Source organism: Macaca thibetana, chromosome 19 (assembly GCF_024542745.1).
Source record: "Macaca thibetana thibetana isolate TM-01 chromosome 19, ASM2454274v1, whole genome shotgun sequence".
In the NCBI taxonomy this organism is placed as follows: Eukaryota; Metazoa; Chordata; class Mammalia; order Primates; family Cercopithecidae; genus Macaca; species Macaca thibetana.
Genome location: NC_065596.1, coordinates 25,236,183 through 25,254,586, shown reverse-complemented (window position 1 = coordinate 25,254,586; position 18,404 = coordinate 25,236,183). Strand labels below are relative to the sequence as shown.

At 48.2% G+C, this 18,404-nt stretch overlaps 1 protein-coding gene across 5 annotated transcripts in view; it reads left to right on the top strand.

Moving 5' to 3' along the window:
* The first annotated feature begins 1,480 nt into the window (after positions 1 to 1,480).
* CEACAM20 (CEA cell adhesion molecule 20) overlaps positions 1,481 to 18,404 on the top strand; it is a 29,971-nt gene continuing 13,047 nt past the window's right edge. For 2 of the 5 annotated variants that reach the window (XM_050772130.1, XM_050772128.1), the window contains exons 1-6: positions 1,594 to 1,809; positions 6,625 to 6,768; positions 7,612 to 7,887; positions 8,758 to 9,036; positions 10,921 to 11,199; positions 14,438 to 14,716. In XM_050772130.1, the coding sequence (XP_050628087.1) occupies positions 1,758 to 1,809; positions 6,625 to 6,768; positions 7,612 to 7,887; positions 8,758 to 9,036; positions 10,921 to 11,199; positions 14,438 to 14,716 (1,309 nt within the window). In that variant the 5' untranslated portion in view covers positions 1,594 to 1,757. Of the gene's footprint in view, positions 1,810 to 6,624; positions 6,769 to 7,611; positions 7,888 to 8,757; positions 9,037 to 10,920; positions 11,200 to 14,437; positions 14,717 to 18,404 lie in introns of all 5 variants that reach the window. The other 3 variants (XM_050772132.1, XM_050772131.1, XM_050772129.1) reach the window with 2 other exon arrangements.

Here is an 18,404-nt window from a genome sequence, read left to right as displayed (position 1 = left end):
CAGACACTTCTCAAAAGAAGACATTTATATAGCCAACAGACACATGAAATAATGCTCATTATCACTAGCCATCAGAGAAATGCAAATCAAAACCACAGTGAGATACCGTCTCACACCAGTTAGAATGGCAATCATTATAAAGTCAGGAAACAACAGGTACTGGAGAGGATGTGGAGAAATAGGAACACTTTTACACTGTTGGTGGGACTGTAAACTAGTTCAACCATTGTGGAAGACAGTGTGGTGATTCCTCAAGGATCTAGAACTAGAAATACCATTTGACCCAGTCATCCCATTACTGGGGATATACCCAAAGGATTGTAAATCATGCTGCTATAAAGACACATGCACATGTATGTTTATTGCAGCACTATTCACAATAGCAAAGACTTGGAACCAACCCAAATGTCCATCAATGACAGACTGGATTAAGAAAATGTGGCACATACACACCACGGAATACTATGCAGCCATAAAAAAGGATGAGTTCTTGTCCTTTGTAGGGACATAGATGCAGCTGGAAGCCATCATTCTCAGCAAACTATCGCAAGAACAGAAAACCAAACACCGCATGTTCTCACTCATAGGTGGGAATTGAACAATGAGATCACTTGGACACAGGAAGGGGAACATCACACACCAGGGCCTGTTGTGGGGTGGGGAGGGGGGGAGGGATACCATTAGGAGATATACCTAATGTAAATGACGAGTTAATGGGTGCAGCACACAAACATGGCATATGTATATATATGTAATAAACCTGCATGTTGTGCACATGTACCCTAGAACATAAAATATAATTTAAAAAAAAAATTAGCTGGGTGTGGAGGCACACGCCTGTAGTCCCAGCTACTAGGCAGGCTGAGGCAGGAGAATCACTTGAGCCTGGGAGGTGGAGATTGCAGGAAGCTGAAATCATGCCACTGTACTCCAGCCTGGGCAACAGAGCAAGACTCCATCTAAAAAAAAAAAAAGGAAGAGAATTCAGGAAGTATTTGTTAAATAAATTAGTGGATGGATACATGATACATGGATTAATGATAGTTCCCTCAGCTGGTTGGTTCTGTTAAATCTTCTGGGTCTGGGTCTATATACTCTCAAAGACCAACAGCTTGTCTTGCTCATAGAGATTTTTTTAAAAGTAACTTTTATGTATAGAACCTTTACTATGTTCTCCAAGTTTCAGCTCAGATGTCCACTCCTCCAGGAAGCCCTCCCTGCCCCTTCTCCCAAGACCACGTCGAGCTCCTCCTGGAGTTCCCCCAGTCCTGCTCAGTCTGTAATTCCTGCCGGTCTGACTCCAGAGCTTTCGTTTATGACTGGGATCTATATCACAAGCATGATTCCAGCTCATTTAATATTTATTGGCTGCTTATAATGAACTTGGCACTGGGCCTGGTTATTAAGCTCTCAGAAACAAGGAGCTGGTCATTGTTGTTTTTTTCTTATCATTGCTATTGACCATCGTAATCTCAGTTCCCGGTCTCCAGGGTTCCTGGACTTTCCGCTCTCCACGCTGGGCAGGGAAGGAAAGTCAGCCCTGGGGGTGGAGGGCAGAGGTGGGGTCAAAGTTACTTCCCTGCCACCACCCCTGTCTGTCCCGAGAGCGGCAGTCACTACAGTGTGTGTGACTTTGTAGCAGTGGGGGAGAGGAGAGAAGGGAGGTGGAGGGGCTGCAGCTGCAGTGAGGACTGTGTCTGTGTGTGCAAGCCGGGACAACAGGCGGCCTGGCACACTGAAGTCAGGTGCTGGGACCCATGGGGCCTGCTGACTTATGGGGACACCACTGGATGGGAATCCTGCTCTCAGGTGAGTGGGGGTGGAGGGGGGTTGTATCCATCTATTTGTCAGTGGTGTGTGTGTGTGTGTGTGCATGCGCGCACACTCGAGGAAAGAGATGGAGGCAGAGAAAAAAAAAATGGAGACACAGAAACAGAGACAGAAATAAAGACAGATACAGATATAAAGATAGGGCCGGGCGTGGTGGCTCACATCTGTAATCCCAGCACTTTGGGAGGCTGAGGTGGGCAGATCACTTGAGACCAGGAGTTTGAGACCAGCCTGGAAAACATGGCAAAACCCATGTGTCTACTAAAAATACAAAAATTAGCCGGGTGTGGTGGCAGGCGCCTATAGTCCCAGCTATTTGGGGGGCTGAGGTAGGAGAATCACTTGAACCTTGAACTCGGCAGCGGAGGCTGCAGTGAACCGAGATCACACTACAGCACCCCAGTCTGAGTGACACAGCAAGACCCTGTCTCAAAAAAGAAAGAAAGAGAGAGAGAGAGAGAAAGAAAGAAAAAGAAAGAAAGAAAGAGAAAGAAAGAAAGAGAGGCCGGGCGCGGTGGCTCAAGCCTGTAATCCCAGCACTTTGGGAGGCCGAGGCGGGCGGATCACAAGGTCAGGAGATCGAGACCATCCTGGCTAACACGGTGAAACCCCGTCTCTACTAAAAAATACAAAAAATTAGCCGGGCGAGGTGGCGGGCACCTGTAGTCCCAGCTACTCGGGAGGCTGAGGCAGGAGAATGGCGTGAACCCGGGAGGCGGAGGCTGCAGTGAGCTGAGATCCGGCCACTGCACTCCAGCCTGGGTGACAGAGCAAGACTCCGTCTCAAAAAAAAAAAAAAGAAAGAAAGAGAAAGAAAGAGAAAGAAAGAAAGAGAAAGATAGAAATAAAGACAGATACAAAAGAGATTGACAGAAGGAGACCTAAACAGACCAGAGACAAAGAGACAAAAATATATGTATATTTGTCAGTGGTGTGTGTGTGTGTACACACTTGAGGAAAGAGAGACAGAGGCAGAGAGAAACAGACACAGAGACAGAGACAGAAACAAATACAGATGCAAGAGACTGACAGAAGGAGACATAAACAGAGACAAGAGAGAAAGCCAAAGTGTGTGTGTGTGTGTACAGAGAAAGAGAGAGAGAGAGAAAGATGGAGTCAGAGCCATAGAACCAGAGACCCAGGGAGAAAGAGAGAGAGAGAGGGAAATACAGGAAGAAGAGATACACAGGGAGACAGAGACAAAAGGTAAAAAAATAACCTTAGAAATGTTACCAGTGGAGGCCAGGCGCAGTGGCTCATGACTGTAATCCCAGCACTTCGGGGGGCCGAGGTGGGTGGATCACATGGTCAGGAGTTCAAGAACAGCCTGGCCAAGATGGTGAAACACTGTCTCTACTAAATACAAAAATTAACTGGGTGTGGTGGTGGGCACCTGTAATCCCAGCTACTTGGGTGGCTGAGGCAGATAATTGCTTGAACCCGGGAGGCAGAAGTTGCAATGAGCCGAGATTGTGCCATTACACTCCAGCCTGGGTGAGAGTAAAAGTCTGTCTCAAAAAAAAAAAAAGAAAGGGAAAGAAAGAGAGAGAGAGAGAGAAAGAAAGAAAAGAAAAGAAAAGGCCGGGCGCGGTGGCTCAAGCCTGTAATCCCAGCACTTTGGGAGGCCGAGACGGGCGGATCACGAGGTCAGGAGTTCGAGACCATCCTGGCTAACACGGTGAAACCCCGTCTCTACTAAAAAATACAAAAAACTAGCCGGGCGAGGTGGCGGGCGCCTGTAGTCCCGGCTACTCGGGAGGCTGAGGCCGGAGAATGGCGTAAAAACCCGGGAGGCAGAGCTTGCAGTGAGCTGAGATCCGGCCACTGCACTCCAGCCTGGGCGACACAGCGAGACTCCGTCTCAAAAAAAAAAAAAAAAAAAAAAAGAAAAGAAAAGAAAGACCAGTGGGAAAAACAGGGAGGGGCAGAGAGAGATGGAGACAGAGAACAAAGAGACAGGGAGAGAACTGTGTAAAGACACAGACAGAAATATATTCAGAGACACGGGGAGAGAGGGAGTATCACGGAGATTCAGACAAGCAGATGAGAGATAGGCGGAGGGAGGCTGTGCCAGCCCTGGGTGGCCAGGTCCACGGATCAGGATGGGGATGAATGTGAAATTTCTGCCTAAAAGGCATCTGAGACAAAAGGAAGAAACTAGAATATTTTGACGAAAAAAGTATTTTGGAAGTGAAGACATTATTTTGCAACAGGTCATGTGCAGAGGTGAGGGCTCAGCCCAGCCTTGCTGTGTGTCTCTGAGACCAGCTTCTCCTTCTCTGGGCCGGCGCTTCCTGGCTGACCCTGGAAGGTTGCAGGGGCTCCGTAGTCCTGGGAGGCTGAGAGTTATCAGCCGCATCCACAGGTGTCTCTGTGAGTGTTGCCTCTTCCTGATGGGACAAAGGCAGGGCAATGTGAGAAGAAAGCCAGAGGGAAGGGGCCACGGCAGGCTTTCCACGGAGGGAGGCTTCCTGTCTCGGGCGGATATGATGAGGCCCCTATCAATGCTTTCGCTCACATCATTTCACTTATCCTTACGACAGTTAAGTGAGGCTGGAACTGTTACTACCTCCATTTTTCAAATGGGGAAACTGGGGCTCAGATAGGGGATATCACTTGCCCAAATAAATGGCAAAAATGAGATTCAAACCCAGGTGGTCAGGCTCTGAGGCTGTGGGCCTAGCCTCTAATAGCATTTGAGGCAGAGAAACCACAGACACGAGAACCCGTCATCAAGACTACCATCATCGTCATCATCGTTGCCATCATGGTGGCTGAATATTTGCTATGAACTCTGTTAAGCATGTCACATTTGATAATCTCACTCAGACTTCACAACCACCAGATAAGCTGAGTTCTACTATTATCTCCATTTTTCAGTTGAAGAAACTGAGCCGCACAAAGAGAAAGTCCCTTACCCATGATAGTAGGGCTAGTAAGTGACAGAGCTCATATTTGTTCCTAAGAGCTCGTGCCCTTATTCACTGACTGGGCAGAGAATGGGGCAGTGTTAGGGCCACATTGGGGCCCTTTTGAGAGGGGCAGAGGGTCTGCGTTAATGGGGCTCTTGGGAGAGATGAGGTCAGTTGCATGTGAGCACAGCTGCTGGGGTTGGGCCCCAGCAAAGTCTCATGTTTTGTTTGTTTGTTTTTGTTTTGAGACAAAGTCTAGCTCTGTCACCCAGGCTGGAGTGCAATGGCACTATCTCGGCTCACCACCACCTCTGCCTCCTGGGTTCAAGAGATTGTCGTGCCTCAGTCTCCCAAGTAGCTGGGTTTACAGGTGCTTGTCACCACACCCGGCTAGTTTTTGTATTTGTTTGTTTGTTTGTAGAGACGGGGTTTCACCATGTTGACCAGGGTGATCTCAAACTCTTGGCCTCAAGTGATCCGCTCGCCTCGACCTCCCAAAGGGCTGGGATTACAAGCATGAGCCACCGTGCCAGGTCCCATAGTCTCTTGCAGCCTCCATAGTGGTGTGCAGAATGATCAAATGGAAAACTGGGAACTCATTTTTTGTGTGTGTGTTTGTATTTTTTTTTAAGACAGGATCTTGCTCTGTCACCCAGGCTGGAGTGCAATGGTGCCATCACAGCTCACTGCAGCCTCAAACACCCAGGCTCAAGTGATCCTCCCATTTCAGACTGTAGCTGGGACTACAGATGTACGCCAACACCCCCAGCTAATTTTAAAAAATTTTAGTACAGACAAAGCTTCACTATGTTGCCCAGGCTGGTCTCAAATTCCTTAGCTCAAGTGATCGTCCCACTTCAGCCTCCCAAAGTACTGAGATAACAGGCATGAGCCACCATACCCCGCCAAAAACTGGGAACTTCTGCTATCTTGTTCTCCTTTCCTCCCCATGCAAGTGAAATCTTGCCTAGGGGCACATCAGAGGAAGTACCAAAAGTCAATATTTTTCACCAAGATCACAGTAGAAGTACCTGTTAATCAAGGGCTGGCTCTGTGGCCATCTCTGGGCTGACAGGAGGAATTACAGTGTTGAGAGCGCAGTCTTCAGGGCCTGGCAGGCCAGGTTTTTAGCTTCTGCCATTGATAATACCGTCTTGGTGAGTGACATCACTTCTCTGAGCATCGGTTTTCCTCTATGTGGAATACAGGGACCATCATGTGGCTCCAGTAGAGGGCACATCATTGGAGAGAACACAGTGACTATCAGGCAGCCCAATTAAAGTTTGCCAATATTGATTACCACCCCCACAACAACCCTAGGAAGCAGGTGATAGTACACCAATTTTACAGTTGAGACTGAGGCTCAGAGAGGACAAAAACATGCTGCAGCTGGGCACAGTGGCTCATGCCTGTAATTCCAGCACTTTGGGAGGCTGAGGCAGGCAGATCACATGAGGTCAAGAGTTCGAGACCAGTCTGGCCAACATGGCAAAACCCCGTCTCTACTAAAAACACAAAAATTAGTTAGGCGTGGTGGCCTGTGCCTGTAATCCCAGCTACTTAGGAGGCTGAGGCTGGAGAATCACCTGAACCCAGGAGGTGGAGGTTGCAGCGAGCTGAGATTGTGCCACTGTATGCCAGCCTGGGCGACAGAGCCAGACTCTGCCTCAGGAAACAAAAACACACAAACAAAAACCAAACAAACAAACAAACAAAAAACATGCTGCAGGTCACATAGCTGGTAAGTAATGAGTAGGACTCAGGTCTCCATGGGTGGAATGCCAGCCTATGACCTCAGAGCTCCCTGTGCTTCTGAAGACCCTAGTCAGGCACCCCCCAACACACCTCTCCCTCCCTGAATGCCTCCTCTCTCCCCTTCTAGCCTCGCTTTGGACCCTATGGAATCCTCCAGCTGCAGCCCAGCTCACCCTTGATGCCAACCCACTTGATGCCACCCAAAGTGAGGATGTTGTTTTGTCTGTGTTTGGGACCCCCAGGACACCCCAGATTCATGGCAGATCCAGAGGTGGGAGCCAGAAAACAAGATGGTCATGTTGATCTCTGCCTCCATGGAGATCCCCCATCCGGGCCTCACACCCAAAGTCCCAAGAGGACGAATCTGATTGGCTCAGCCAGAGTCTGGCAATAACTGGTCCAGTCATCTGTGCCAGGGGTCGGGGTAAAGAGGGAGGGCTGTGACTGTCATGGCTGGGGTGGGCAAAGTTGGCTAAAAAGTGGGTGGGGGGGCTGGGTGCAGTTCCTTATGCCTGTCATTTCCAGCACTTTGGGAGGCTGAGATGGGTGGATTACTTGAGCCCAGGAGTTCGAGACCCACCTGGGCAACATAGGGAGACACCATGTCTACAAAAAAAAAAAAAAAAAAAATTCACCAGGTATGGTAGTGTACACCTGTAGTCCCAGCTATTTGGGAAGGTGAGGTGGGAGGATCGCTTGAGCCCATGAGGTCAAGGTTGCAGTAACTATGATTGCACCATTGCACTCCAGCCTGGGTGACAGAGCGAAACCCTATATCAATAAAGAAAAAGAGTGGGTAGGGGGCCCTCGCTGGCACCCGTGTCATAAGCTTGATTGTCATTGCAGTTGACATTGATTGACTCCTGGTCAGGTCCCAGACCCTTTGCTTCACTTGCACAATCACTTTGAATGGGACTTGGAGAAGGGAAGTAACTTGCCCAAGATGATGCCTAGAATGAGCAGTAGATCCAGCATTCAAGCCCAGGCATCCAACTCCAGAGTGTCTTCCAGCAATTCCAGTCTAGTCCTGTTTCTCTGGGTCCCCCTGTGACTACATCTTGTTTGTTCTTCCTCTACCTGTGTCTCTGCCTCTGTCTCCCTCGCTTGCTTTCAGAGCTGGCCAAGCCTACCATTGCAGTCAGCCCGGGCACTGCCATTGAGCAGAAGGATATGGTGACCTTCTACTGCAACACCAAGGATGTCAACATTACCATCCACTGGGTTTCCAACAACCTCTCCCTCGTGTTCCATGAGCGCATGCAGCTGTCCAAGGATGGCAAGAACCTCACCATCCTCGTTGTCCAGCGGGAGGACTCGGGGACTTACCATTGTGAAGCTCGAGATGCCCTTCTGCGCCAGAGCAGCGACCCCATCTTCCTGGACGTGAAGTGTGAGTCCCTTTCCATTCTCTCCAACCCCTCACCAACACTCACTTCCTTAGTGCCTCGTTCAGTCTCACAGCTTGAAATACCATCCAGATGTGGACTTGTCTACCTTTGAACTTCAGATGTATAACTGTTTGACATCTCTACTTGGATTCTACTGGAAACCTCCAACTTAATGTGTCTAAAATTGAGCTCCCAAACCTCAGACGTTTGATCCAAAACCTTGCCTGGATAGGGGTGAGCAAAGAGCATTAGCAGGCTCACTTTATTTATTTATTTATTCATTCATTCATTCATTCATTCATTCATTTTATTTGAGACAAGATCTCACTCTGTTGTCCAGGCTGTTGTGCAGTGGTGCAATCATAGCTCAATGCAGCCTCGACCTCCTGGGCTCAAGCAATCCTCCTGCCTCAGCCTCCCGAGTAGCTGGGACTACAGGCATGAGCCATTGCACCTGGCTAATTTTTAAATTTTTTGTAGAGATGGGATCTTGATAGGTTGCCCTGACTGGTCTTAGACTCCTTGCTCCAATCAATCCTCTTGCCTCAGCCTTCCAAAATACAACTCATATATAACACGTACACATACCGTGCAATACCACAGACATACAACACACACTCACACAAAACATAACAGGTGTGAGCTACCTTAACCATTCAGCTGGCATACTTTAGACGTATCTTTCAACCTTGCTTTACCCAGGGATGAGGCTGACATTTCATTTCCATCTGACTACTGCACCTCGTTTGTAATTGATCTAGCCTTTGAGTGGGGAGGAGGGAAATAAAGTATTTATTGATCCGTTAAAGACCTCCATAAGAGACCTGTTGCTGATGCTATTGTTACTGCTGTAATTGTTCCTCTCCTCTCAGATGGTCCTGATCCTGTTGAAATCAAATTGATGTCTGGTGTTGCCAGTGGGGAGGTGGTTGAGGTGATGGAGGGCTCTGACGTGACCTTCTTGGCGGAAACAAAGTCTCACCCACCCTCTGCCTATACCTGGTTTCTCCTTGACTCCATTCTGTCTCACACCACGAACACATTCACCATCCATGCTGTGTCCAGAGAACATGAGGGCCTGTACAAGTGCTTGGTGTCCAACAGTGCCACCCACCTGTCCCGCCTGGGTACTCTGAAGGTTCAAGTCCTCGGTAAGTCTCCTTTCCTGGTTCCTCTCCTTTGTTCTTCTGAGAGTCAGATGCTGGCCATGTCAGAAGGAACCAAGAGTTCTTAATCCAGGGCCTTTGGATACTGTGTGAGGGAGAAACCCCTGCATGACATTGAGTTGCTTGCATAATGTTTGCGCCGTATTCTAGAGGAAGGGTCCAGGATTGTCATCAGATTTTTGAAGGGATCTTGAACTCTAAAAAAAAACCTTAAGAGGCCGGGCACGGTGGCTCGCGCCTGTAATCCCAGCACTTTGGGAGGCTGAGGCGGGCAGATTATGAGGTCAGGAGATCGAGATCACCCTGGCTAACACAGTGAAACCCCATCTCTACTAAAAATACAAAAAATTAGCCGGGCGTGGTGGCGGGCACCTGTAGTCCCAGCTACTCGGGAGGCTGAGGCAGGAGAATGGCGTGAACCCGGGAGGCGGAGCTTGCAGTGAGCTGAGATCGGGCCACTGCACTTCAGCCTGGGCGACAGAGCAAGACTCTGCCTAAAAAACAAAAAAATCTTAAGAGCCACTGAGCTGCATCAATACCCCAGAGTTTGAGGAGGACCAGGGGGATATCCAATGCAGCTGGTGACTGAGCAGGGCTCCGACCGCAGGGAAGGCTGGGCACACTGGCTCCTTTGCCTGGCCTGGCACATCCTGCAGGAGACCCTGGTGGCTCTCTAGGGGGTGCCCATGATTTGATTCTCTGAAGATGGGGGGAGGTTAACTGTCTACATTTAAAAACACTAACACAACACTCACGTACTCCATACACACACAGATAATAACCCCACATGCACAGCACACTCACGCACATGTACAATACACACAGTAAACACAACTCATATATAACACGTACACATACTGTGCAATACCACAGACATACAACACACACTCACACAAAACATACACACATACAGCATGCACACAACAGAGGCGTACAACTCACTCATCACAAAGTATATAACACATCAGACATACAACACATACACACAAACCCACAACACATACAAATCCACAGCACATACACACAAACCCATAGCACACACATCCACACAGCATATGCATACAAATCCGTAACACATACACACAAACTCACAACACACACGCAAAATGGTCACACATACAACACATATACAACACACATGACATGCAAAACACAGACACACATATCTCACATACATCTACACAACAAACAAGATCACATATACATGACACACTCACATAAAACATATATACACCTAATATGCACTAATGGACACACACAACATATATCATTGACATTCAGCACCCGCTAAACATTACAGCCATTCAACATCAGACACTCAAGATGGACAACATGGAAAACACACCACATACCATACAGTCAACACCCTCAACACATACATACAACAGACACACAATGCACACACAAAATACATACACATACCACATGTAGCACATACTCAGTGCATATGCACACATCACACAACACAAACACATAACACAAACAATACCACAGACACAGAACACACACTCATATACAAAAAAATACACATAACATATACTCACGTACAAAGTGCACATGTGTACCACACACATACTTCATATTCAACACATACACCCAACACACACAAGAAATGCAAAACACACGCGCACCACACTCTCTCCGTATACACAAAACTCATTACATATTCACATGAAAAATCACACAACACACATTCATCCACAAAAGACATACATGTACCCCACACACCAGTCATATGCAAATCCTATACACATACACACCACCCACAACACACACACACACACTCCTGGAAAAACTTGTGGGCCCCACAAGGGCAAGAGATGGGGGAAATCTTCCTGAACCTGACCCTGTACCTCCACGTGTTTCCAGAAAAACTGACCACGCCAAGAGTCGTGCCTTCAAGCCTGAACCTTGTAGAGAACGCCAGGTCCGTGGACCTGACCTGCCAAACCGTCAATGAGACTGTGAATGTCCAGTGGTTCGTGAGTGGCCAGCCCCTCCTGCCCAGTGAGCACCTGCAGCTGTCAGCTGGAAACAGAACCCTGATCATCCACGGCCTCCAGCGGAATGACACGGGGCCCTATGCCTGTGAGGTCTGGAACTGGGGCAGCCGGGCCCGGAGTGAGCCCCTTGAGCTGACCATCAACTGTGAGTCAGCCGGGGCCTGGACCTTCCCCTTCTCCCTGCTTCCCTCCTTCTCTTTAAGTTCTTCCTTCCAATCATTCATGCTATGATTATTGAGCTCCTGCTCTGTGCCAGGCATGAATCTGGGCACTGGACAAGGCCAAGCGCCTGCCCTCAGGGGGCTTATGTTCTAGTGGAGAAACCAGACCATAAACAGAGAAGCACGGGATAAGGCTTAGGGACACCACCAGATTTAAGCTTTCTCAGGGTCTCACTGGCCCTTGTCTACGGGGAGGCAAACATAGAAGCCAGGGAGAAGGGGAGTAAGAGGAGCTGTATTTGTCTGGATCCTTGGAGAAGCAGACCCCAAGGTGGGATTAACGGGATTATTCATGCAAGGGTTTTATTAGGGGAAATGCTCCTGTGAGGATAACTAGGGAGGCAGCTGCAGGAAGGTTGGGGAGAGCCATCAGACTGAGAGACTGAGATGCGAGTGTGACCCCAAGTGACAGGGAGAGGGACAGAGACTTGAATAGAAGCACCTGGATAACCATGCAGTTGAAGGAACACCCATCAAGGCTGTTGGGACCTCCCATGTCTCCCAGGAAGGGGCCTGCCTTAGTTTCCTGGATGCACTCAGGTACTGGCAGGGTGCAGCCTGTGGGAGGGCTGGGAGTAGATCTGGGGGCACAGCAATTGGGCCCTTGGTCAATTACATTTCTGCTGTTGGAGGTCTTTGAAGAGCTTCTCCTGGTGGCCACAATGGCAACTGTCCAGTGTTGCAGCTGTCCAGAATGGCCACTATCGGGTGTTGAGAAGTGGTTGCACTGTGGATGTATTTTGAATATGCTGCTGACTGATATTAGGTGAAAGAGAAAGAAAGGAGTCAAGAATGACTCTAAGGTTTATTGCCTGAGCCACTGAAAGGATGTAGGAGTCATGAACCAAGATGGAGAAGATTGGGGGAGAAGAGGTTTCTGCTGGGAGAGAAAGGAGGGGTGCACTTTTGTACATGCGAAGTAGCAGGGAACGCAGAGGTAGGGGTTAAGTACATGTCTTTGCTCCTCTTTACACTTCTCTGTTGCTCTCTCCTCTTTCCTTCTCAATTCAGTCGTTAAACCAAAAATATATATTTTGTGCTCTCTCTGTGGTAAGCAACATGTTGAGCATTTGATACTTGCCATGATTTTCAGCTTTCACAGCCTGCTGGAGATGGCGAGGTCACTAAGTAGGCAAATAAAACACAGCATGATAAATGGGAACTTGGGGGACAAAGGGAGGGTATGGGGAGCCCAAAGGAAGCCTCCATCTGAGGCATGTTGCGAAGGCTCATCATGAATGGGGATGTCCACCGTGAGAGCTGAAGGATGAGTTGGAGTAGGCTGGTTAGAGCAGAGGCAGAGAAGAGCATTCCAGGCAGAGGGAAGAGAGTGTGCGACGGCTTTGAGGCAAGAGAGAGTGTAACAAGGATGGAATCTCCGAGTGGGATTTAATTCCTGAATGAGAGCAAGAGGTGTGGAAAGGTGGGACCGGAGGGGGTCTGTAAGGATCAAATTGTAAATGGCCTCATCAGCCACAGGCTTTGTCCCAAGGGCACTGGGGAGCCACAGAGGGTTCTAAACACAGGAGGGACAGTGACAATTTAGTACTTAGGAAGACTTCTCTGGCTACTGTGTGGAGGATGAGACTGGAATGGGGAGACCAGGAGGAGCCGGGATGCAGGTGAGGGATCCAAGTGGCCATGAGGTCAGGATAGGGAGAAATGAACAGGTTCAAAGGATGTTTGGGAGGGAGCAGAGAAGGAGTATTCCTCCCCTCCTGGAATATCTCAATTAGCAACCTTTTGCATCCCTTCTAGTGTTTTACATTAATTTAAATAAAGTTTGACTCTTAAACTCTTTTAGGTTTTTTACAAAATAGACAGGGTCTTACTATGTTGCTTTGGCTGGTCTTGAACCCCTGAGCTCAAGCGATCTCCCTGCCTCAGCCTCCCAAAGTGCTGGGATTATAGGCATGAGCCATGGCTCCAGGCCCAAACTCTTTTAATTTATATGAGAAATCCAACAACTACTTTCATTTGTTTCCTTCTGGTATGTGGTAGAAGAGAAAAGTGACAATGATCCCCTCTGACATTACAAAGAAAATTTGCACGTGTTTATACCATTGAGAATACACAGGACTAGAAGTTAGGAATTATAGGCACGGGACACAGCCACAATTTCCCTCACTCCCCCACTTCCTTCTCCCTCCCTCCCTCCCTTCCTTCCTCCCTTCCTCCCTTCCTCCCTTAGGAATTATATGCACAGGACACAGCTACAATTTCCCTCCCTCCCTTCTTCCCTTCCTCTCTACCTCCCTCCCTCTCTCCCTCCCTCCGTCCCTCTCCCTCTCTTTCTCTCTTTCTCTCCTTCTTTCTTCCTTCTCACTCTGTCTCCTAGGCCGGAGTGCAGTGGCACAACCTTGGCTTGCTGGCTTGCTGCAACTTCGGCCTCCCAGGTTCAAGCGATTCTTAGCCACTCTAGTAGCTGCAATTACAGTCATGTGCTACCACATCTAGCTGGTTTTTATTTTTATTTTTCAGTAGTGACATGATTCACCACATTAGTCAGGCTGGTTTTGAACTCCTGGTCTCAGGAGTTCCACTCACATCCACCTACCTCAGCTTCCCAGAGTGCTGGGATTACAGGTGTGAGCCACTGCGCTTGGCCTAGCAACAATTTCTGATGCCCAAGTGACCTAAAACTCTTCTTTGAATTAACTTTTGCAAAGGCAGGGGTTTTCTTTGTTTTGTTTTTTGTTTTTTTTTTCTGAGATGGAATCTTGCTGTCTCACCCAGGCTGAACCGCAATGGCACGATCTCAGCTCACTGCAACCTCCACCTCACAGTTTCAAGCGATTCTCCTGCCTCAGCCTCCCAAGTAGCTGGGACTACAGGTGCCCGCCACCACACCTGGCTAATTTTTTGTATTTTTAGTAGAGACGGGGTTTCACCGTGTTTGCCAGGATGGTCTCGATCTCCTGACCTCGCGATCCACCCACCTCGGCCTCCCAAAGTGCTGGGATTACAGGCGTGAGCCACTGCGCCCGGCCCTTGTTTTTGTTTTGATCTCCCCCACCCACAGTGTTGTGGACCACACTGTGCTTGTCAGACAGCTAAGGAGCAAAAGGGAGCATGTTCTGTTTATTTTACTGAAATTCCAAGGTGAAAGTGAATGGCTCGCTGATGGGGGCCAGGGTGCATCACGTTTGGTTTTACACACAGATGGTCCTGACAAAGTGAACATCACCAGGGAGTCGGCATCGAAGATGGTCAGCACCATCGAGGCAGAGCTAAACTCCAGCCTGACCTTGCAGTGTTGTGCCGAGTCCAAGCCAGGCGCTGAGTATCGCTGGACTCTTGAACACTCCACCTGGGAGCACCTGGGAGAGCAACTGATCATCAGGGCTCTGACCTGGGAACACAACGGGATCTACAACTGCACAGCCTCCAACCCTCTCACCGGCCTGGCCCGCTCTGCTTCAGTCCTGGTCAAGGTGGTAGGTGAGTCTCTCAGGGTTGCCTTCCCCTAGGACCCGAGGGGCCTTTCCTGATGCTGGTCCCAGCCACCTAGTCTACCCCTACCGAGGGCTGGAGTGTGGCAGTCTCTACACTGCCTGAGCAGGTTCTCAGTTCACAGCTGTTGAATCCTAACCCCTAATGCTCAGGGGAACATAGGAACTCTACTCCCTGCTATGTTCCCTGGAAAACTCTCCAAGCTGTTCTGAGCCTCAGTTTGTTTGCCTGTAAATTCGGTTTGTGACGTGTATTAGTCCGTTTTCATGCTACTGATAAAGACGTGCCCAAGACTGGGTAATTTATAAAGAAAAAGAGGTTTAACGGACTCACAGTTCCACGTGACTAGGGAGGCCTCACAATCATGGTGGAAGGCGAAAGGCATGTCTTACATGATGGCAGACAAGAGAATGAGAACCAAGCAAAAAGGGAAACCCTTTATGAAACCCTCAGATCTTGTGAGACTTATTCACTACCATAAGAACAATATGGGGGAAACCGCCCCCATGATGAAATTATCTCCCAGAAGGTCCCTCTCACAACACTTGGGAATTATGGGAGCTATAATTCAAGATGAGATTTGGGCGGGGACACAGGCAAATCATATCGTGACGCCTATCTTTCAGTCATTTAGGACAATGAGTCAGAGACATACCCAGTGAGGGAAGGAGTGAGCTATATGGGGAATCAGAAATGATGTTAATAGCAACTGGACATGACTGGCAGGGAGTCCCTGTATCTCTGTCTTTAGTTCTTGAGAAGGCAACAGTGTTACTGTTCACTGGGATTCACATCCTTCTCCAATGCTTATTAGCTGTGTGACCTTGGGCAAGTTACTTACCCTCTCTGGGCCTCTGATTTATTATCTAAAAAACATAATAATTCTGCCTATTTCTTAGGGTTGTTGAAGATTGTTAACATTTGTAAAGTTCTTAGGGCAGTGATTGGCATATTGTATTTGTTAAACAAATAAAATTATTCCTTCTTTTTTTTTTTTTTTTTTTTTTTTTTGAGACAGGGTCTCACTCTGTCACCCAGGCTGGAGTGCAGTGGCAAGATCATGGGTCACTGAAGCCTCAACCTCCCAGTCTGAAGCCATCTTCCCACCTCAGCCTCCTGAGAAGCTGGGACTACAGGTGTGCACCACCACCCCCAGCTAATTTTTTATTTATATTTTTTTGGTAGAGATGGCCTCCCTATGTTGCACAACTCCCGGGCTCAAGTGATCCTCCTGTTTCGGCCTCCCAAAGTGCTAAGATTACAGACTTGAGCCACCACGCTCAGCCTAAAATTATTGTTTATTGAGCCTGTGCCACATGTCTGAATCCAACTTTCCCATATATAATATCAGCAGACACTTCTTGGGTACTTTCTATCAGTCAGTTTTGAGGTGAGCCTGTTGGTTTCTTCATTGTACAGGAAGGGAAACTGAGATCTATAGACTCAAATCCTGTCATCGAGGTTTAAAACCAGGCTGGCCTCCTCAAGTTGTTCACTAAGCCTAGAACACCATTTATATCAACTTCCAAATTACCTCATTTAATCTTCAGAGCAATCTTGTGGTCTTGGTAAGACCATTTGATGGATGGAGCAACAGAGGCTCAGGGAAGGAAGTGGTGAGTTCAGCTGATGCTCACGGGGATATTGTAGGATTTGAATGAGATCATGTATGAAGGCCTCTTGGTGCTTAGAGCTTGCTTCTATCATCATCATCATCATTATCATCATCATCACCACCACTATTTGTCAAGCATCTGGTATGTATCAGGCACTGTGCTGGTAGTTTTATACATGATCTTGTTAATCCCTTCAAAAGTCTATAGAGGCCGGGCACAGTGGCTCACGCCTGTAATCTCAGCACTTTGAGAGGGTGAGGCAGGTGGATCACATATTGTCAGGAGTTGAAGACCAGCCTGGGCAACATGGTGAAACCCAATCTCTACTAAAAAATACAAAAATTAGCCGGGCATGGTGGTGGGCGCCTGTATCACACTACTTGGGAGGCTGAGACAGGAGAATCACTTGGGAGGCAGCCAGGTTGCAGTGGTTGCAGAGGAGCCAGAGGTTACAGTGAGCCAAGATCATGCCACTGCACTCCAGCCTGGGTGATAGAGCAAGACTCTGTCTCAAAAAAAATTTTAAAGAGTCTGTAGAGTTTGGAATTCTTATTCTTGCTAGAGATACAAAGAAACAGAGGCCGGGCCTGATGGCTTACGCCTGTAATCCCAAAACTTTGGGAGGCTGAGGCAGGCAGATCACGAGGTCAGTAGATCGAGACCATCCTGGCTAACATGGTGAAACCCTGTCTCTACTAAAAATACAAAAAATTAGCCAGGCGTGGTGGCGGGTGCCTGTAGCCCCAGCTACTTGGGAGGCTGAGGCAGGAAAATGTCGTGAACCTGGGAGGCTGAGCTTGCAGTGAGCCGAGATCGTGCCACTGCACTCCAGCCTGGGGAACAGAGAGAGACTCTGTCTCAAAAAAAAGAAAAAAAAAAGAAAGAAAGAAATGGTGATGCAGCCAGGTATGGTGGCTCACACCTGTAATCCCAGCAGTTTGGGAAGTTGAGGTGGGTGGATCACCTGAGGTCAGGAGTTTGAGACCAGCCTGGCCAACATGGTGAAACCCCATCTCTGCTAAAAATACACACACATAAAAATGGCCAGGCATGGCAGTGCACACCTGTAATTCCAGCTACTTGGGAGGGTGAAGTAGGAGAATTGCTTGAACCTGGCAGGTGGAGGTTGCAGTGAGCTGAGATTGCGCCACTGCACTCCAGCCTGGGCAACAGAGCAAGACTCCATCTAAAAAAAAAAAAAAAGCGGGGGGGGGGGGGGTGCGGGGAAAGAAAAATGGAGGTGCAAAGAATGAAACTAAGAATCCCTGAGGCACCCCAGGAAGTTCCCTCCTGCCCCTCCAAAGCAGAGCTCCTTCCTCACACTCCTGACCCTTGTGGCTGTGTTCTTAATTCCAGTGGCTCGATTTCACCCTTTTGAGAAAGGTTCAGGCAGAAGTGAGATGGGCAATTGGCAGACCTGATTAATGAAAACAATTGCCATTTATTAATCACCTACTATGTGCCAGGTGTCAACATTCATGATTTCATCTCATCTTTGCAAACATCCTGTGCTATTTACAGATGAAGAAATGAGACTCAGAAATGAATTCACTTGTCCACGGTCACACGGACCCAGCGAGTCAAGGGGTTCTAAGTCAAAGCCGGGTTTCTGGTTGCCAAAGCTCTTTTCTCTGGTGTGTGCCTCTTTTCTGGGAGGAAAGAAAGGCAAAGCCATATTTGATCCATTATGCTTATTGGCATTGTCATCATGGCCAACATTTACTGATCACTTTCCATGGTTCCAAACAAACACTATATATATAGAACATGAATACATATATGTTTAATCTTTCCGGAAGTCCTATAAACCCTGTTGTTCTCATTTTACAAAAGAGACAACTGAAGCATAGAGAGGTTAAGTAGCATGCCCAAAGTCACTGCTGAAATTTGGACCCAGAAACTGGATATTTATTTTAGAAATGATGCTGTTAATACCACAGACTGAGGCCAGGTGAAGTGGCTTATGTCTGTAATCCCAGCACTTTGGGAGGCTGAGGCGGATGGATCACTTGAGGTCAGGAGTTCCAGACCAGCCTGGGCAACATGGTGAAACCCCCTCT